At 38.5% G+C, this 22,035-nt stretch overlaps 1 protein-coding gene across 2 annotated transcripts in view; it reads left to right on the top strand.

Moving 5' to 3' along the window:
• Positions 1-22,035, top strand: part of BTAF1 (B-TFIID TATA-box binding protein associated factor 1) — a 107,647-nt gene that overhangs the window by 2,119 nt on the left and 83,493 nt on the right. For both annotated transcript variants that reach the window (XM_032136857.2, XM_032136841.2), the window contains exons 2-4: positions 10,369-10,492; positions 14,955-15,069; positions 17,392-17,538. In XM_032136857.2, the coding sequence (XP_031992748.1) occupies positions 10,369-10,492; positions 14,955-15,069; positions 17,392-17,538 (386 nt within the window). The remainder of the gene's footprint in view (positions 1-10,368; positions 10,493-14,954; positions 15,070-17,391; positions 17,539-22,035) is intronic.

The raw sequence follows: 22,035 nt of genomic DNA, 5'->3' as shown, positions 1-22,035 counted from the left end.
GTACCATCTTTTGTTCTGGATGTTGTGTTTCAAAGAGTAGCACTCCTTTTCTGTAGATTTTTTTCTTGTTCACTTTTTAAAAAGCCTGTCATGTTTTTATGAAAGAGCTATTTCTGTGCTTAGTTTCCTTGGGCTCAGTAGTAGGCCCAAGGAAAACATTTTGAGACACTTTGTGTGTTTTGGGGGTAGTGTCAATTCTTGACTTTTTCATCTGTGGATTTCTTTGAATGGCAAATTTTAGTTTCAAGCTTGCCTTCTCCATGCACGAAGCACAGTTCTGTGCTAACTAAACTTCCTTTCTCTCCTGTTGGTGCAGACTCATTTTAATACTATTTTATGTAAAATAGGTGGAAAATAGCCCAGGAGATAAAAATCATATGCCAAAATCAAATCTAAAATATTTTTTGCACTGTTTATTTCATATGCATAACTGAAGAGAAACTGTAATATTTTTAGGACATTTCCACCAGAATTTCCAACAGATGGGAAATAGTTAAGTTAGTACCATTATTCCCTCAATTGTCTGGTCAAGAAATTTGAGAATATTCTTTGACTTCCCTTTTCCTCCCACTCCCCGTGTCCAGCCAGTTACCAAATCCAATCCTGTATATTTTGCCTTTCTAATCTTTCTGCAGCTGATCATTTTTCTTTCTATACCAGTTACCACAATCCTAGAACATGCCACCATCTCTAGTCCAAGACACCTTTAGAGAGACACTTCCCTTTTGTCACTGTAAAGCTACATCCAGTGTTTTGAAAATATACACTCGGCCGGGCACGGTGGCTCACACCTGTAATCCCAGCACTTTGGGAGGCCGAGGCGGGCGGATCACGAGGTTAGGAGATCAAGACCATCCTGGCTAACACGGTGAAACCCCGTCTCTACTAAAAATGCAAACAAAATTAGCCGGGCGTGGTGGCAGTTGGCGCCTGTAATCCCAAGCTGAGGCAGGAGAATGGTGTGAACCCGAGAGGCGGAGCTTGCAGTGAGCCAAGATTTCGCCACTGCACTCCAGCCTGGGCAACAGAGCGAGACTCCGTCTCAAAAAAAAAAAACAAAAATACACTCAACCCTAGGAAAGGAAGTACTCATCCCCTTAAACATTGTATCACCTGATAAATCTCATATTAAGTTTATGTATCAGTGTATTTGGTATTTGGACTAGACATGTTTAGTACAAGACAGGAGCCTCTCCTTTTCCTGCCTTCCATGGCATCTCATTCCAATCTATTCTTCACTTCAGTCGTATTATTTACTGATTTGCAGATTTGAACATGAACATGGTAATCTTTCTAATTAATACGCTTTAGTTGTTTCCTATTGCCTTAGGATAAAGTCCACATTCCCAAACAAACGTATCTTACCAGGTCCTTTGTGGTTCCTGCATCATCTTTTTAGATTCATCTTGTGTCAAGTTCTCTGTACTTCCACTTCACCTTCTCTCCTATCCTCCACCCTCCCCAGAATTCATTTTCTTACCCCCTATTCTTTATCTTTGGAACACTTCTTAGCCCCATCTCGGGTATGGCTAGTTCTGACCTTAGTGTTTTTTTGTTTTTGTTTTTGTTTTTGAGACGGTGTTTTGCTCTTGTTGCCCGCGCTGGAGTGCAATGGTGCGTTCTTGGCTCACCGTAACCTCTGCCTCCCGGGTTCAAACGATTCTCCTGCCTCAGCCTCCCGAGTAGCTGGGATTACAGGCATGCACCACCACGCCTGGCTAATTTTGTATTTTTAATAGAGATGGGGTTTCTCCGTGTTGGTCAGGCTGGCCTGGAACTCCTGACCTCAGGCAATCCACCTGCCTCAGTTTTTTTATCTAAGCATATATATCACCTTGTTCAGGACATTTTCTCTGGTTTTACTTCATCTGAGCTATTTGCACCAATACATATTCCTGTCAGTCATAATATTTATATTTTGTAATTGGTTAATTGTTCTCTTACTTGCTGGATTAACATAAACTCTGTGAGAGAAGGAAATGTGTCTTTGATTTTTCCATCCTCAGAATGCCTGGCTTCTAGTGGGTGTTCAGTACATTTAAAAAAAAAAAAAAGAATGATTTTGCTTCTTGCTTTAATACCTTTTGAGTTGCCATATGAGTTGCCTCATAAAGCAAAATAATGGTATTCAAAGATATAACAATTATTATTTAAATTATTCACAAGAAACACAGAAAGCCTGTAACATATACTAATTTGTTTTTTGCTGAGGTTGACTTTGTGGAAGCAAGTCAAGTAGCTAGTGAATGACTAGCTGACTTTCCAGCATCCACATCTTAAGGACAACATTGTTCTCTACTCCTACATTTGTAGGAGTATGATTTTACCGTAATTTGTGCATAATAGACTATTTCCAGTGTTTTTCAGTGAGTGCTTTTGAGTTTACCTTTTTTCTTTTTCTTTTCTTTTTTTTTTTTTTTTTTGCAGTAAGGAAAACTTTCACTATAGCTTTTAATATTGGCCATTTTCTAATTTTAACAATCCAGTGGGCAATCTCGGCTCATGCAACTCTTCCGGTTCAGCCATTTCCTGCCTCAGCCTCTCCGTACTGGAATAGAGGCCTTTTTTGTATTTTTAGTAGAGACGGGGTTTCACCGTGGTCTCGATCTCCTGACCTCGTGGTCCACCCGCCTTGGCCTCCCAAAGTGCTGGGATTACAAGCGTGAGCCACCGAGCCCGGCCAGAATAATTTTTTAAAGTTTATAATACAGTAAATTCTGTGATAGCATGACCATTTATAATGCAAAATTGATATGATGTATTTTGTGTGGTCAAATTTTTTAGACCCTGCTTAATAGGCTTGATTTTACTGTACTTTCAATTGTAAGAATGTGGCAGATTATGAAATGCATGGCCAACTCTTGATCTGTAGCTGAGTTACATCTTGCAAAAATAACGTTGTTACTCTCTAAAATTGTAAATACAATCATAGCATTTGAAGTTCTGTGTCACATGCAATGAAATATCACTGGAAAATGCTATGACTCTTTTAAACCCTTAGTAAAAGACCCAAAATCCAAATGTAGGAGTAGAGAACAATGTTGTCCTTAAGATGCGGATGCTGGAAAGTCATTCACTAGCTACTTGACTTGCTTCCACAAAGTCAACAAATTAGTATATGTTACAGGCTTTCTGTGTTTCTTGTGAATAATTTAAATAATAATTGTTATATCTTTGAATGCCATTATTTTGCTTTGTGAGGCTTTTTCTCATTATCATATATTACTTAGTTGGGATTTTGCCACCAACAGTAAAAGCAACCTTCGCGATCGCACCACTGCCCTCCAGCCTGGGCAACAGAGCAAGAATCCATCCCCCCTGCCCCCAAAAAAGCAACCTTAGATGGATTTCTTAGGCATTTTTGTTGTTTGTTTGTTTGTTTGTTTGTTTTTGGAGGCAGAGTCTCACTCTGTCCTCCAGGCTGGAAAACTGGAGTGCAGTGGCACAATCACGGGCTCAAGTGATCCTCCCACCTCAGCCTCCCCAGTTGCTAGGAACACAGATGCACACTACCATGCCTGGCTAATTTTTTTTGTATATTTTGTAGAAGTGGGATTTCATCATGTTGCCCAGGCTGGTTGCAAACTCCTGGGCTCCAGTGATCCACGTGGCTTTGCCCCTAAAGTGCTGGGATTACAGGTGTGAGCCACTGCACCTGGTTTAGGTTTATTCATTGGTGGGGAATCTGTAGCTGTGTTGGGAACCATGACTTAATACAATTTTTTAAACAGCTTGTTTTTGCTACCTTTGCCTGTTTATGCCACAATTAATGGAACTGATCATTGTACATTGGCTAGTTAATAGGAACATAGTTTCTCCTTAATCAGCTAGAGAAAGTTTCAAAAATATATAGTTTTCCCTCAGCGATCTGTGCTGTAAAGGTCATGTCTAAAATGTCTAGACAGTACTTATGATATGACTGTTTTAAAAGCCATACCTTAGATTTCTCACACATCTTTGTATTTGAAAATGTTACAGTGTTCAGAAAGGGTTCAGAAAAAACAAAAACACATCCTTTTATGGAAGAAACAAATTGCTACATATGAGCAGACCTTTGCTCAATTTTGTTAATTTTCTCTTTGCGCTGTTGATACTTCAGAGCAACATTGTTTCAACAGGCCTATTCTGTCAAATAAAAGGAAGTTTCTTGATGTAGGGGATGTTCAGTGGATCCTGGACAGGAAAATGTTAATGTAGAAAAAACTACCTTAATTACCAATAAAGGACAACACAGGTTTTCTAGGCCTATTCCTCCCTGACTGTTAATTTATTTTTAATACTTTTTTAAAAATAGAGATGGGGTCTCTCTTTGTTGGCCAGGGTGGTCTTAAACTCCTGCCTCAAGCGTTCCTCCCACATTGGCCTCCCAAATGCTGGGATTACAAGCGTGAGCCACCTCACCTGGCCCTTATTGTTAATTTCAATCCATTATAAGATGACAGAAGGCACAATTGTAAATTATAATTTATCAAATATCTCATACTTTAAAAAATTTAGAGATAAACTAGAAAAAGTAGAAGAGGCATTATCAAAGCTTTTCCATTTCAATCCCAATGGTAAATTCCTCCTTATTTCTTTGGTATATTTCTCAAGGTACTTGTTTGAAGTATTATTTAAAAAATTTTTTAATTGTGACACACACATAAAAATAGACTATTTTAACCACTTAAAAATACATTTTAAAATGTATTATGGAGTTTACATATAATACATAATGTGTATTAATATGAAGTTTTAAAACCACCCATACTTCTGCTAAAGAACCTAGATTAGGATGTACTGTGTTTCGTCATTAAGATAAAGTCACGCAAGAGGCTATAGGTTGTTCGATCAGGGATGGAGGGTAGAAAAAAATGTCTTGAAGGAAATAGCATAGCTTCGTTGTACATTTTTTTTTTTTTTTTTTTTTTTTTTTTTTGTTGGAATGAGCCCGCCACCACCCCGTAATTTTTTGTTTTTTATGAGTCCCGGTCTCAATCTCTGACCTCGTGATCCGTGCTGGGATTACAAGCGTGAGCCACCGCGCCCGGCCCACATTTTCACCATTCTTCATTTAACCAATATTTACTGAGTGCTTTCTATGTTATAGGTGCTAGAGGTATAGCCGAGAAAAAAGTGTACTCTCCATTCTCATGGAGTTTATGGTCTAGGGTAGAGTGGGGTAACTTATCTAGCATGCACCTGCCCTTACACCTGGCTTTGGTATGGTTTCACACCTTCATATTGATTCTTAGTGCTCTGTGTGATATCTTTATGTTTAAAACAACATAACATTAACATAGTTTCAAATTACCCACAACATGACCTAGAAAGTACATGTTTAAAAACACTAATCTAGAGAATTTGTTGGAAGTTGTTTCTTTTGACCTTAGTGATACTACGTACACTGTATTAAGTTCCACGTATGAAGTACACACTGTACACTGTACTAAGTTATGGTCATTATCTTTCCTTATTTCTTGAGTAACACAGAAAAGTAAACATTCAAATCATCTATATTTAAAATTTTACTGTACTTTTGCCACGTGTAAAAAATGTATAACTAAATGGATACTCTTGACTGATCATGCTTTTTTAGTTAAGGCCACAAAGCTATCTTTGTGAGGTATTCTGTCAGTTGACCTTCCCTAATTTATCAGAGAGGTTAAATTTATTTCGAAAATTATCAGTGAGGCTTTTTGCCCCTCCCCCTCCGAGATGTTTTAGAGTGGATATACAGCATGTATTTGTTTATTAACTATGACATAGTAATCTAGGACATGTTTTATTGTTTAAAATGCATGACATTTCTTTCTGTTTATTTTTATGGCTTTACTGTAACGAATTAACATAATGCAAACATCTGGAGAGGAGAGGGGTTAGATTGCAACTGCTAGCATAACCTCTACTAACTTCTGTGTACTCTTTTCTTTTTCTAGGCAGTCTTTAGAACAGTTGCCTGAAATCACAGGTTACATGAATCATATCTTGTTTAGTTATTTCTCGGAATTGACATCCAGATTGAAAATGGGCCAGATTTCTTACTCAATAAATTTATAACCAGTGGATATTATAAAATATAATTTTCTTGTGTTTTACTTATTCTTCTATAGTCTTTGGTACCTTCCATGCAACTTGACGTCTGTTACCTGTGTCTCCTCCATCTGTCTGTCTGTCCTTCAGAGAATGAAGAATGTTATTTTTTCCTGCTAGCTGTGTGCAACAGAGGTTTTAGCCAATAGTATGGGAGTAAGTACTGTGTTCCCTCAGTCAGCCCTCCTTTTAACTTTCCCTTCTCTTCTGACCATCTAGATTCCTTCAGACCTCTCCCTCACCAAGGGCCCTGTCTACCCTCTAACATAATACTGACTCTGTCTCACGTTCTTTTCCTCTTCCCCACCAGTTCACTGTACCAGCCTTTTCCATTGTGGCCTGGCCCTGATGCTTACCCTGCTTGCCTCATAGCTGGCTACCCTGAGATAACAGGTCAGACTGCCCTCTTGTCAGATCTTTGTCTGCTCATCTCTTTGTTCTTCCTTTTATGTGGTGTCCAATCTGCTGTCCTGGAGAGAGGAATGGAGAACTACGAAAGTGGCTTTAAGTCAAGAGAATCAAAGAAGCATTCGTGTGTCTCCATTTTTCTATTCAGGGAGGCAATTTTGGTTACCATCCAAAGTGGAAGAAGTGAGGATAAACAGGCTTGGAATGGATGAGAGAATGAGCTGATCTGCTACCCTCAGGGCATTTGGCTGGCGGGAGAGCAAAGGTGACCTGACATGGCAGTGGAATAAAAGGATCTGCAAAAAGGAGAGGCAAGAGGAACTGTGTGGCTGTGGGACAGGATCAGCAATTAGGTTAGAGAGGAGTCTCAGGTCTTTGGGCAGGAGTTCTAAGTGAAGCTGGGTAGCAGAGGACCAAAGGAAAGTTTAGGAAGGATGGAAATTATTGAAGGAATACAGTGCCTATTGCATGGCATTTTTCAGTTTGCTATTTGGGACAAGCGTAACTGCCTTGTTCAGAATGCTGAAGTACAGCTGTGCTGATCTTTTCACTTACTGAAACATTACATTACCAACTGGTTTTTTATGTAATACTGCTATCACAGATTAAGGATGTTTCTCAAAGGAAGCAGGAAAAAAAAAGGTAATATAAAATACTTCTTTCCTTAAAGTTGGTTCTTAAACTTGTCCCCAAGAAACTTGAACTTTTCCTTAAGTATAGTTTTAGTTACAGTAAATGTCAACTACATAACAAATATTTGAATACTGTGCAAAGTGTTGTGCGAGACAAAAAGAATGATTGAAGGAGATGAAGCCTAATGAGGAAAATTAGACCTCATATGACAAATTAATGTGAGAGATGCCACAAAAAAATATAATAAATAAGTAGCTGTTCAAGATGAGAATTCATGTGGGTTTCAGAAAAGGAAGTAATCTCTGTTGCATAGTAGTTTGAAATGGTTTCAAGAAGGTGAAGAACTTCAGCTGGATCTTGATGGATGGGAGCTAGCTGAAAAGTTGAACAAAGAGAAAAATATTTTGTTTGCCCTAGCACATTTTATTCTCTTGTTAGGGAGGCAAGCTCAGGCACACCTGAATATCACCTCTAATGGTGTATCTGGTTAAATTCCAGGTGATATACCCATATTCTCAGCTGTGCCTCCCACCAACAGTTCCCAGTCTCACCTGGGGTCATTATATCTGCACAGCTGCCTGCTGTTGCAGTGAGGCAGAGTACGTACCCACTGCAACCCCAACCAGTGACCATTCTGGCGATCTGGCAGAAACTGGCCAGGAAACCACCCCCTCACGGAGGGGCGAGCCACTGTAACCCTAGCTTGGAGGGGTGTGAGAGACATTCTGAGTGGAGGAAACAGTATAGGCAAAATTGTGGAAACCAGAAATACCCACATTTGGGAGATACTTTTTGTTTTGGATTACTTTCTGGTAGATAAGTGTGAGCCATTGAAAGTTTTAGAGTAAGGTAGTGATTTATTCAGAGGGCATTTTAGGAAGTTAATCTGGCAACAGGATGACAAGGCGGTTGGGAGTGTGAAACTGGCACTCTCAGATGGCCTGGATTTGGGGACTATTTGTTCTGGATATAATTTAAACAAATAACAGTATACAGTTTCCTCAGGGAGAAACTGATGGGAGTTGAGCAGCCAAGGATTGAATATGAGTATTCTCCCGATATTCATATTAAGAGTATTAAGAAAAAGAGAACTAAGGAAAGAAGAGTTTGGAGAACAGGGTAATATAATGTGCAACTTAGGAAGGAAAGTATTGGTATTGTCCAAGAATGGGGTGCTTGCTGGTCGCAGGTGTCAAAGAAGAGTCAAGAAAAATTGGCCTTGTAAAAAACTATTGGATTTGGAGCCCAAGAGTCCATTGGTGACCTTCAGGTGTGGTATTTTGGTATAGAAAGATAGAACCTCGATTTATATGGATTAAATTGTGTATGATGAGGAAATGATATATTAAACACTTGTTCAAGATACTTGGCAGTTAAAGTATTCTAGAGAGTGGAGATCAAGCAGTTTATTTTCTCAGTAGTGAGAGAGCTCTGCATATTGGAAGAAGGGAATGGATTAGTAACACTGATCTGAGATATTGGAGAAAGGATAATTGAATGAGGATAGGAGGGGGATGGTATCAAGATAAAAGTAGGTCAAGAAACCGTTTTTTCCCCTTTCTTGGTCCTACTATCTGTCTGATTGACTGTTCACCAATCCTATAGCAAAAGCCAGTGAATGAATGGGTAAAGGCAAGTGTTTAGATAGCCTTGAATGAGGAAGGAGAAATATGATGTCAAAAGATTGGATATGTCTGTGCATAGTGTATGTGTAAAGTAAATTAATTTTAGAATGTCATTAGAAATTAACTGTGTTGTATTACTCTCTTTGTATCACTAGCTTCATAGTTTGAGGTCTTAGATTTAAGACTTTAATCTATTTTGATTTAATTTTGTTTTTTTTAAGACACAGTCTCACTCTGTCACCCAAGCTGGAGTGCAGTGGTACGATCTCAGCTCGTTACAACCTCTGCCTCCCGGGTTCAGAAGCAATTCTCCTGCCTCAGCCTCCCTAGTAGCTGGGACTACAGGTGGATGCCACTACACCTGGCTGATTTTTGTATTTTTAGTAGAGGTGGGGTTTAACCGTGATGGCCAGGCTGGTCTCGAACTTCTGACCTCAAGTGATCCTCCCACCTTGACCTCCCAAAGTGCTGGGATTACAGACATGACCACGCCCAGCTGAGTTTCTTCCCATTTTACTTCATGTATCACACTGCTGCCAGATTAATCTTCCTAAAGCATAGTTTCAGTTCTATTAGTTTCTTGACCCAAGACCTTCATGGTTGCAAGTTCATTAAAAGGTCTCCACAGTAGGGTTCCAGCTACTTCTGTAGCTGTATCTCCCACTCTTCTCTTAAGTATACCCTGAATTACAACCAAACTGTGTTATTCATTTCCCTAAATATACTCTCCCTTCTCTTATTGTTATGTTCTTGTTTTCCTTCTTCCAGGTATTTCTTCCCCTTTCCCTTTCACCACCTAATCTCCACCAGTGTTAAAATTCTTTTCTACCACTAAGATCCATCTCATACACCATTTATTTTATGAAGCCTTTTCAGTATTACATAGTTGGGGATATAGTATTTGCTCCTTTCTTTCATAATCCTCAAAGCACTTTGTACTTTTTTTTCTGCCGTGTATCTTATTGTACTTGCCTTACCTTACCTGCTCCCCTCAAACCCAGTAGCAAGTTCCTTAAAAGTAGCGATTAGGCATCTCTTGTAGTCCTAGCATAGGTCACTTTTATTTTTATTTTTGCCATTTTAGAAAAAGTATTATTTTAATTGACAGATAATTGTACATTATTATGGGGATACAGTGTGATATTTTCATACACATATACAATGTAATGATCATATTAGCATATTATTCACCTTAAACATTTACCGTTTCTTCGTATTGGGAACATTCAAAATGCCTCTCTTCTGGCTATTTGAAAATATACGGTAAATTGTTGTTTAGTCACTCTGCAGTGCCACAGAACACTAGAACTTGTTGCTTCTATTTAGCTGCAAATAGAAGGTTAACCAGCCTCCCCCATCCCTCTTGCCTTTCCTACCCTTCCCAGCCGCTAGTAAACACTATTCTACTCTTGACTTCTATGAGATCGACTTTTTAGCTTCCATTTATGAGTGAGAATATGCAGCATTTATCTTTCCGTGTCTGGCTTATTTCACCATAATGTCCTTCCGGGGCTCATTTATGTTAGCCTAGGTCTTCATTTGTAGCATCTGCTCAGTACATTTATTGACTCAAACTTGTGCATATGAGGAAAAACATTTCAGAATAACCATTGTATTTTTGTTATTTCAGGCTCGATCGCCTTTTTATTTTACTGGATACTGGCACTACTCCTGTTACAAGAAAAGCTGCTGCACAGCAACTTGGAGAAGTGGTGAAGCTTCATCCCCATGAACTAAATAATCTCCTGTCTAAAGTAAGAACTTTTTTTTTCTTTTAGCATAATACAATTGTAGAGACTTATTCATGAATAGGAACACGAAAATAAAGGTAAACATCATCTTAATTTTTAAACATTTTTGCTATTTTTTTTTTTTTTTGGTCACAAGACTTAAACTTTTTTTTTTTTTTAAATCAAGTTTAGTAGTTTAAGGGATTTGAGTATAGATCCTTTTGCCTTTGGCACAAATTTGAATCTGTCCCAGTTTGGTAATGAACTAAGTTGTTTATCTGGTTTGTTAGTGGTCTAACTTGTTCTTAATGACTAATAATTATATCATAGTTGGTAGTCTTCAAATGGATGAGTACTCATGGGCAATGATTGAAATACATGAGAAGCTGGAGTCTTGTTACATTCTTAGTTATCAGCTGTTTGAAAATGGAGGCTTTCTGCTTTGGTGGATCAGTGTTTTCATAATCCTAGTCCATTTTCTTCCCTTAAGTAACTGCTGTATTTTTACTGAACTCTGTATGCTTATTGAAGTGTACCTGTATCATAATAAGTGGCAAATTCTACACATTTAATTTCCTGATGTGCAGAGTAAAGCAGGAGTGCTTTGTGTAGGAGGGGAGTTGGGGAGGTAGATACAGGATAGGGTAGGGGAGCAATGTGATTGCCCAGATATTGGGAGCCCCAGGATCTCTCTCTCTTTTCAGTTTGACCCCCTTTTTTCATTCTCATCTGCCCATCTCTGTTACAGAGTATGAGTGGAAGTTCTAAGCCCTTTCTCAACATACACACATCTGTACTGTGTGGTTGCTACCACAAGGACTAACAGTGACTCTCTTTCCAACATAATTCCCACTTAGATATTATCAGAACTTTCTAACTAGGATGTAGATGGAGAGACAGTGATTTGATACCTACAGGCTCCACGTTCTTAGAATGAAGAAGGATGCGTATTAGGCAGTATTCGTGTGTAAGGTGGAGACAGAGAGAGGCAACACATTTCTTCTCCTCAGCCCAAGGGAGGAAACGGAGGACTGAATGACCTGAAACTGTAAAACAATGAACAGACCCCATCTGTGCTGAACTGAGAAAAGTTTACCAGCCTTCCAAGTGAGTTCTGGTCTTCTTCACTCAGACCTCAGCATATTGGCTACCATCAAATCATTCCCAAAGAGGCAAAGTTTGCCTTTAGCACTGTCTCACCATCTTTCCTTTTTCCTTGGCTGTCAGCGTTTTCCTGTTGCCTGATGGTTTTGTTTCTTTTTTTTTTTGAGACGGAGTCTCAGACTGGAGTGCAGTGGCATGATCTCGGCTCACTGCAACCTCTGCCTCCTGGGTTCAAGCGATTCTCCTGCCTTAGCCTCCCGAGTAGCTGGGACTACAGGCACACACCACCATGCCCAGCTAATTTTTGTATTTTTAGTAGAGACGGGGTTCACCATGTTGGCCAGGATGGTCTTGATCTCTTGACCTCGTGATCCTCCCACCTCGGCCTCCCAAAGTGCTGGGATTGCAGGTGTGAGCCACCGCACCCGGCCAGTTTTGTTTCTTAAACAGCTTTATTGAAATATAATTTACATACCATGAGTGTCAATTTAGTGGTATTTAGTATATTAACGTTGTGTACAGTAGCCATTACCATACTCTAATTTTAGAACATTTTATCACCACAAAAAGAAACCTCATACCTACTAGCAGTCACTCTTCAATACTCCTTCACTCATGTCTAGATCCTCGAGAACCACTAAACTTTGTAGGAAGATTTGCCTATCCTGAACATTTTATATAAAATGAATTGTAATCTATTGTGATTGATTTCTTTTGCTCAAAATAATGTTTTTATATTGTAGCATGTATATTCATTTTTATTGCCAAATAATATTCCATTGCGTGGGTATACATGTGTACATCTTACTGATTTTTTGGTTGATGAATATTTGGGTTGTTTTCACTTTTTGGCTACTGTATTATGAAAAATGCTGCTATGAAAATTTGTGTACAAAATTTTGGAGGTTTTTTCCATTCTCCAGAGTATATATATACCTGGGAGTAGAATTACTGTACCATATGGTAACTTTATGAGGAACTGCCAAACTATTTTCCAAAATGGTCCCATTATTTGTGTTTTCAACAGTAGTGTATGAGAACTTAGATTTCTCCACATCCTCGTCAATACTTCTTAACTGACTTTTTGATTGTAGCTATCCTACTGGATATGAAGGGGTTTGATTTGCATTTCCTTGATGACTAATGATATCAGGCATATGTATTTATTATTCATTTGCATGTCTTCACTTGATCTTAGCCAAAAAGCAGAGAAGCAATACATTTGTATATCTTCTTTGGAGAAATGTCTACTCAGATCCCTTGCCCATTTTAAAATTGGGTTATTCGTCGTTTTATTATGAGTTGCGAAAGTTCTTCGTATGGTATAGTTCTTCATATACAAGGTATCCAAACTATACAGAGGTATATGATTAGGAAATAGGTATTTGATTTGGAAATATACTCTTCTATGAGCTTTTTACTTTCTTGAACATCACTTCTGCTTTTGGTGTCATATCTAAGAAACCATTGCCTAATCCAAGGTGACAAAGATTTACCCCTAAGTTCTCCTCTAAGAGTTTTATAGTTTTAGCTCTTACTTTTGGGTTCTGTGGTCAGTTTTTTTAGTTAATTTTTGTGTATGTTATGAGGTGGGTGTTCAACATCATTCTTTTACATGTGGCTTTCCAGTTATCCCACCACCATTTATTGAAAAGACTTCTCCATTGAATTGTCTCAACACCTTTGTTGAAAGTCAGTTGACCATAGACATAGGTTGTTTATGAACTCTTAATTCTGTTCCACTGATTTGTATGTCTGTCATTTTGCCAGTACCACACTGTCTTGATTACTGTTGCTTTGTAGAAAGTTTTGAAGTCAAGAAGTGTATGTTTTCGAGTGTGGTGGTACATGCCTGTAGGCACAGCTACTCAAGAGACTGAGACAGGAGAATAGCTTGAGGCCAAGAGTTTGAGGCTGCAGTGTGCTATGATTGCACCTGTGACTAAGACACTGCATTTCAGTCTGGGTACCATAGAGAGCCCATCTCTAAAAAATAAAAATAAAAAAAGTGTGAGTCTACTAAATTTTATTTTTCAAGATTGTTTTGGTAATTCTGAGTCCCTTGCATTTGCATATACATTTTAGGATCAGCTTATCCATTTCTGCAAAAAAAAAAAAAAAAAGTTGGGATTTTGATAGGAATTGTGTTGAATCTCTTGATTAATTTAGAATATATTACTGTTGTAACAATCTTCAGTCTTTGAATCTGTGAACACAAGGTGTCTATTTAGATCTTTAATTTCTTCAACAATATTTTTAGTGTTTTGTAGCTTTCATTGTACAAGTCATACACTGCTTCTGATAAATTTATTCTTAAGTATTTTCTACATTCTGATGCTACTGTAAATGGCATGATTTTCTTAATTTCATTTTCAGATTGTTTAATACGTGGAAATAACAATTGATTTTGTGTATTGATCTTATATCTTACAACCATACTGAACTTGAGTTTTTGTAACTTTCAATTCTTTGTATTAAGTAATGGGACTTAATGAATAATATGTACTTTGCTTTTTAGTATGTTAAATGGCTGTTTTTTTTTTGTTTTTGTTTTTGTTTGAGACGGAGTCTCGCTCTGTCACCCAGGCTGGAGTGCAGTGGCACGATCTTGGCTCACTGCTAGCTCTGCCTCCTGGGTTCACGCCGTTCTCCTGCCTCAGCCCCTCCGAGTAGCTGGGACTACAGGCGCCCGCCACCACGCCCGGCTAATAGAGACGGGGTTTCACCGTGGTCTTGATCTCCTGACCTCGTGATCCGCCCGCCTCAGCCTCCCAAAGTGCTGGGATTACAAGCGTGAGCCACCGCGCCCGGCCAAATGGCTGTTATTTTTAAAATGCAGTTAAACATTCTTTTATTACAAATTTCTTTTCTTTTTTTTTTTTTTTTTTGAGACAGAGTTGCTCTTGTTGCCCAGGTTGGAGTGCAGTGGCACTGTCTCGGCTCACCGCAACCTCTGCCTCCCAGGTTCAAGTGATTCTCCTGTCTCAGCCTCCCAGGTAGCCAGGATGACAAGCACGTGCCACCGTGCCTGGCTAATTTTGTATTTTTTGTAGAGATGGAGTTTCACCATGTTGGCCAAGCTGATCTTGAACTCCTGACCTCAGGTGATCTGCCCACCTTGGCCTCCCAAAGTTCTGGGATTATAGGCATGAGCCACTGTGCCTAGCCACAGGTTTCTTAAATCCCCTTTTTAAGGTGGTAGTGATTTTTCTGTGAATGATAGAATCTTGTAAATGAATTTAATAATTCTAAGGTGTTTTATATGTATTTGGGTGGCTGCCAAATTATACATTAATAACAAGTAAATTTGTATTTCTCTGTTCTGGCTACCTTGCGCAAACAATATTTTTGTATACGTAACTTTTATTTTATAATTTTTAAGGTGTTGATATATTTAAGGAGTGCAAATTGGGATACCCGGATCGCAGCAGGACAAGCTGTTGAAGCTATAGTGAAAAATGTACCTGAGTGGAATCCAGTGCCGAGAGCCAGACAAGGTGCTTTTAAGTGGAGAAAGTAGTTTTAAGTAAAAACCTAACTGTAGAATTAATTATAGTATGCATTTTGTATTTTAATAATTTCAGTTTTAAAGTCTTAATTTCCACGCTTTTAGGTACAGCTTTGTCAGGAAATGATAGTGAATAAGGTGATTTTTCACCATATTAAAAAAAAAAAACTACTGGATATAGAAAATGTTTTTGTATACATTTTAAATTACAAATTCTATAGTATGCTTGATTTACAAGGGTTATTACTTCCCTTCAAGTAATTGACATTCTAAAAAAAAAGAAGTTAAATCAGTACAATGTAAATATTTGAAAGTCTATTTTTTTCTTGTTGCTGGGAGAATAGTATAGGGTAGTTATTTTCTGCATTTAAGCACAATTATATATGGATATTTGGAATGTTAAGTCTTGTTTTTTATGTGCCCTTTTTTGGATTTCTTGTAGTGGGAAAAAATGTGTTCTGATTGCCTGTAATGACATTTAAAAACAAATTATATCTTTTGAAAAGCTGGAAAGTTGCCCATTTTAATTAAATCAAAATTTAATGGTACAACTAGATTCGTTTTCAACTGACTTTTATTTTATTTTTTTGAGGCAGAGTCTCACTGTGTCACCCAGGCTGGAGTGCAGTGGCGCAGTCTTGGCTCACTGCAGCTTCCGCCTCCTGGGTTCAAGCGATTCTCGTGCCTCAGCCTCCCAAGTAGCTGGGATTACAGGTGTGCACCACCATGTCCAGCTAATTTTGTATTTTTAGTAGAGATTGGGTTTTGCTTTGTTGGCCAGGCTCAGGGGGGCGGGGTTTGAATTTAGTCAAACTCAAGCATGATTTAGTCTCAAGCTGAGGCCCACCTCAGCCTCCAAAGTGCTGGGATTACAGGCATGAGCCACTGTGCCCGGCCTCAACTCACTTTAATAACATCACTTTTATCATAAATCTTAGCTTGCCTGAAACTGTTGCTTTATATTTGCTGATACCTGTTATTTTGAGTTATTTTGTTAATTTGTCTTCTCTCATTAAATGAAATGTGTGACTAGAGAAGTTATAACTTGTTTTAGAAAAGAGCCTTTTCCTTTTCAGCTTGTTATCCCCACTTAGTTTGGTACGCAAAGATGGTACAACTTAGTTCCATTTTTCAAAGACTAAATTTTAAAAAAAAAAACTAGTATTAAGCTAGCATTAAATTTTTAACTAGCTTTAAAATTTTTAGTAAATGAATTTGCTTATCATCACTAGAAAACTTAAAATACTAATAGAAATTCCTTTTAAGTTAAGCAGTTATACTTTAGTTTACAGATGAATTTCATGCAGATGCCAGCTAAACAAACTATTAAGTCAGTAAGTAATTATATTTTAACATTTATAACGTATAGCTTTTTGAGGAAGGAATACAGAACATGTTATATATGTTTTTAGACCTCACATGGATATATGATTTTAGCAAGTTACCAGGAGATTCTTATTTGCCCAGAGTATGGGAACTGAGTCCTGTTGAATGCATAGTTGCTTTGTGGCTCAGCCTGTTCCTCAGGTATGGGGAGGGATGATTCTTATTAGCCTTATTCATGAATACATTCTGTGAATATTTTTGTCTTCTAACTGAGCACTATAATAAACTCGTGCTGTTACCTTGGTATTTTTAAACTCTAACAGTAAGTGGAGACAGCATGATATTTAACATATACATTTTAACATGGGAATGCATTTCTTTATATAAATAACATTTTGCTTTTGTGGTTGGACACAGTTACATGTATACTCACTAACATCTGATGGCCTGTGGAAAAGGAACCACCAACTTATTCAAAGACAACTAAGAACTGATCATAAACCCACAGTAGCTTTTCTACTTCCTCCACTTTTACTTTTCCCGAAATATTACTATCCGGGTACAGTGGCTCATGCCTGTAAATTCCAGCACTTTTGGAAGTTGAGGCAGGAGGATTACTTGAGCCCCAGAGTTTGAGACCAGCCTGGGGCAAGATGGTGAGACCCTTGTCTCTACAAAAATAAATAAAAAACACTTACTAGGCATGGTTGTGTGCACCTGTAGTCCTAGCTACTCTGGAGGCTGAGGCAGAAGGAGTCCTTGATCCCAGGAGTTCGAGGATACAGTGAGCTGTGATTATGCCACTACATTCCGGCCTGGGCAACAGAGCAAGACCTCACTTCTTAAAAAAAAAAGTGTGTGTGTGTGTGTGTGTGTGTGTGTGTGTGTTGCGTGTAACCCATGCAACCCAAGTAATGATACGCTATTTTCTTTCATTCCGCACTTTGGCTATATGGTCAAATTAATATTTTTAAACCTCATGTAGAACCTACTTCCGAAAGTTCTATGGAAGATTCACCTACTACAGAGCGATTGAATTTTGACAGATTTGATATATGTAGATTGTTACAACATGGTGCATCACTCCTGGGATCTGCTGGTGCCGAATTTGAAGTCCAAGATGAAAAATCAGGTCTGTAGTGGTTCTGAGAACAAAGTCTAAAATTTGTTTTTTCAAACTAATTTGTCACTTGGTTTGCTGTTCATTAGTCACACATAAACTAACGTGTCATGCAATGTAAATGAACTGAAGTTTGCAAGTGGCGGGGGATGCTATGAATGGGGAAGGTAACCCAGCAGTATTTGGTTTAAAGCTACAGTATGAGTATTTTTCCTCCTTTAAGTGAATATGTGCACCATTAGTTGATACATATTAATATTTCAGCAACAGTTTTATTATGTAGTATAGAAATTATAAAGTGTTCCCGAAGAGCCCCAGTTTCATATATTATAAAATCAGGATTAGTACAGATTGTGGTAATGTTTTCACAATTCTGGAAATTTGAGAGATTGATTGTTTTGTTTTTATCACATATTTCTGGTATTATTGGGTTTACTCATGCTGGTGTCCAAAGCAAAAACTACGAGTGTAAAATAAGACTTGGATAGGTATTCACGCCTGTCATCCCAGCACTTTGAGAGGCCGAGGTGGGCGGATCACCTGAGGTCAGGAGTTCGAGAGCAGCCTAGCCAACATGGCGAAACCCTGTCTCTACTAAAAATACAAAAATTAGCCGGGCGTGGTGGCGAACGCCTGTAATGCCAGCTACCTGTGAGGCTGAGGCAGGAGAATTGCTTGAACTTGGGAGGCGGAGGTTGCAGTGAGCCGAGATCATGCCACTGCACTCCAGCCTGGGCAACAGAGGTAGACTCCGTCTCAAAATAAGAAGAAAAAAAGACCTGGATAGGTATTGTCCTAATATTTTTAAACTTATAGAATCTGTGTGAATATAAAATAAATGTTTTGGCCATTCAAGATAATGGCCTGGAGTGGGGAAAAACCTTGATGTTTTAAATGGATTTTTGTAAGTAAATAAGTTGCCTTTTTGACTAAAAAACAAAACAATAACACTCTGTTGCTAATTAATCGTCATTTAGAGCCTTATTAATATAGTCACTTTTTTATCATAAAAAATGTCAAATACTCATCTTGTTTAGTATGGTTTCTATTAAAAAATCTAGTTATTTTTGCAGAGAATTAAGAGGATAATTTGCTTAAGTTTGGAAAAGCATAGTTTTTCTAATAATGGAGGTAAAGCTCTTCAAAAACTTTTCATTTATATCACTAAATAGTAAGTTTACTAACTTTACTAGTGTACTCATGGATGTTATCAGAGATCAAAATTATGTATGTTTCGGTTTTGCCGTATTCTGATTTCATAGATCTATGAAGAAGTCTAGGTAATTGTATTTCAAAGAAAAGCCCGGCTCAGGCACGGTGGCTCACGCCTGTAATCCCAGCACTTTGGGAGGCCAAGGCGGGCAGATCACGAGGTCAGGAGATCAAGACCACGGTGAAACCCCATCTCTACTAAAAATACAAAAAAAAAATTAGCCGGGCGTGGTGGCAGGCGCCTGTAGTCCCAGCTACTCAGAGAGGCTGAGGCAGGAGAATGGCATGAACCCGGGAGGCGGAGCTTGCAGTGAGCCGAGATTGCGCCACTGCACTCCAGCCTGGGCGACAGAGCAAGACTCCGTCTCAAAAAAAAAAAAGAAAGAAAGAAAATCCCGGCTCAGTGTGGTGGCTCACACCTATAGTCCCAGCACTTTGGGAGGACGAGACGGGCAGTTCACCTGAGATCGGGAGTTCAAGACCAGCCTGGCCAACATGGTGAAACCCTGTCTCTACTAAAAATATGAAAATTAGCTGGGTGTGGAGGCAGGTGCCTGTAATCTCAGCTACTCTGGAGGCTGAGACAGGAGAATGGCTTGAACCCGGGAGGTGGAGGTTGCAGTGAGCTGAGATCATGCCATTGCACTCCAGCCTGGGTGACGAGAGTGAAACTCTGTCTCAAAAAAAAAAAAAAAAAAAAAAAAAGAAAAGTACTATAGGTGATTCTGATATGTAACCAGGATTGGGAACTGCAGTTTCTTGGGAGCTCAGTTTTTTAGTGCTAATAAGTCACAGCTTGCTGAACAGTGCTTGTTTAAAACCCCGTAGTTAAGTTTTCTTTAAATGTTGATCTGTGTTTGTCCCCTCATATGTATTAATGACACCATATATGATTAGTATACATACTGGTCTGGGTTTCCTTTGCAGCTGGTTGTGTAGATTATTTCCCTCAATAGGACTTCGCCTGGAATGAGAGGACCAATTTTAGGCTCTGTGTAAGTGTATTGGGGTTGTGATCAAGCAGTCTTTTGGATGCCTAGTGTTTTTCCGTCCTGGGTAGACCAATCTTTAAAAAAATTTTCAAGCAGCTTTATTGAGATATAATTTATACGTTATACAATTCATCATTTAAAGTGTACAATTCAGTGGTTTTTAGTATACTTACAGGTATGTGTAACTATCACCACAGTCAATTTTAGAACACTTTCGTCACTTTAAGAAGAAACCCCATATCCTTAGCTATCACCCTTTTATCCTCTTACTTCCTTCCCTCCTCTTCCCAGCAACCACGAGTCTACTTTTGGTCTCTTTAGATTTGCTTATTCTCAGCATTTTATGTTTGGTCACATACCACATAACAGCATTTAAGTCAGCAGCAGACTAGGACTGCGTTTTTACTGTACCTTTTCTATGTTTAGATATATGAATACTTACCGTTGTGTTACAGTTGCCTACAGTATTTAGTAACATGCTATACAGGTTTGTAGCCTAGGAGCAACAGGCTATACCATACAGTGTAGCTGTGTTGTAGGCTGTCTGATCTAGGTTTGTGTAAGTACACTGTGATGTTGACACAACCACAAAATCACTGAATGATACATTTCTCGGAATGTACTCATCATTAAATGGCATGTGGCTGGTAAATGGAATCATACAATATGTGGTCTTTTGTGAGTGGCTTTTTTTACCTAAGAGAATATTTTCAAGGTTCATCTATATGACAGCGTATATCAGTACTTTTTTTTCCTTTTCTAAATTTTATTACTGTTAAGGGATGTATCAGGTTTTTAAAATTGTGGTAATATATATATAACAAAAAATTTACCATCCTTAACCATTTTTAAAACTTAAGTTTAGTAATGTTAAGTACAGTCACATTGTTGTGCAGCCAGTCTCCAGAAGTCTTCATCATGCAAAACTGAAACTACCTATTAAACGTCAAATCCCCATTTCCCCCTTTCCCCAGCCCCTGGCAACCACCATTCTTTCTGTCTCCATGAATTTGACTACTCTAGATGCCCCATGTAAGTGAGTCCTACAGTGTTTGTCTTCTTGTGATGGGCTTATTTCACTTAACATGATGTCCTCAAGGTTCATCTGTGTTGTAGTATAGGACAGAATTTCCTTTCTTTTTAAGGCTGAATAATAGTCCATTGTATGTATATAAATTTTATCCATTCATCCGTCAGTGGACACAGGCTTATTCCACATTTTGACTGTTGTGAATAATGCTACTGTGAACATGGATGTACAAATACCTGTTTGAGTTACTGCTTTCAGTTCTTTGGGGTATGTACCCAGAAGTAAATTGCTGGATCAGATGGTCATTCTATTTTTAATTTTTTGAGGAGCTGCCATTCAATTTTCCCTAACAGCTGCATCATTTTACATTTCTACCAACAGTACACAAGGGTTCCAATTTCTCTACATCCTTGCCAACTCTTATTTTCTGTTTTTTGATAGTTGCCATCCTAATGGATATGTTGTGGTAGTATTTCATTTTATGGCCAAATAATATTCCATTGTATGAATACCACAATTTGTAAAAGCCTTTCATTAGTTAATGGACATTTGGGTTGTTTCTACCTTTTATCTGTTTTGAAAAATACTGCTGGGAGGCCGAGGTGGGTGATCAGCTGAGGTCAGGAGTTTGAGACCAGCCTGACCAACATGGAGAAACCCCGTTTCTACTAAAAATACAAAAATTAGCCAGGCGTGGTGACGCATGCCTGTAATCCCAGCTACTCGAGAGGCTGAGGCAGGAGAATCTCTTGAACCCAGGAGGCAGAGGTTGCGGTGACCCGAGATCACTCCATTGCACTTCAGCCTGGGCAACAAGAGCGAAACTCCGTCTAAAAAAAAGAGAAAGAAAGGGAAGGGAAGGGAGGGGAGGGGAGGGCAAGGGGAGGGGAAGGGAGGAGAGGATACTGCTGTAAAAATTCATGTACAAGTTTTTGTTTGGACATACGTTTTAATTTCCCTCAGGTAGATACCTAGGAGTGGAATTACTGGCTCATATGGTAACTGTATTTTACCATTTGAGAAACTGCCAGAGTTTTCCAAAGTGGCTCTGCTATTTTACGTTCGATTTCTCAACATCTTTTTGTGACAGTTGTTATTATCTGATGTTTTGATTATAGCCATACTAATGATGTGAAGTGATATCTCATTGTGATTTTGATTTGAATTTCCCTGATGTCCAATAACGTTGAACTTCATTTCATGTATTGACCATTTGTATACCTTCTTTAGAGAAATGTCAGTTCATGTAAGTTGCACGTTTTTCATTGGGTTATT

This window comes from Hylobates moloch, unplaced genomic scaffold (genome assembly GCF_009828535.3).
Source record: "Hylobates moloch isolate HMO894 unplaced genomic scaffold, HMol_V3 SCAFFOLD_3, whole genome shotgun sequence".
NCBI classification, from domain to species: Eukaryota; Metazoa; Chordata; class Mammalia; order Primates; family Hylobatidae; genus Hylobates; species Hylobates moloch.
This window is presented reverse-complemented; position numbering and strand designations above follow the sequence as displayed.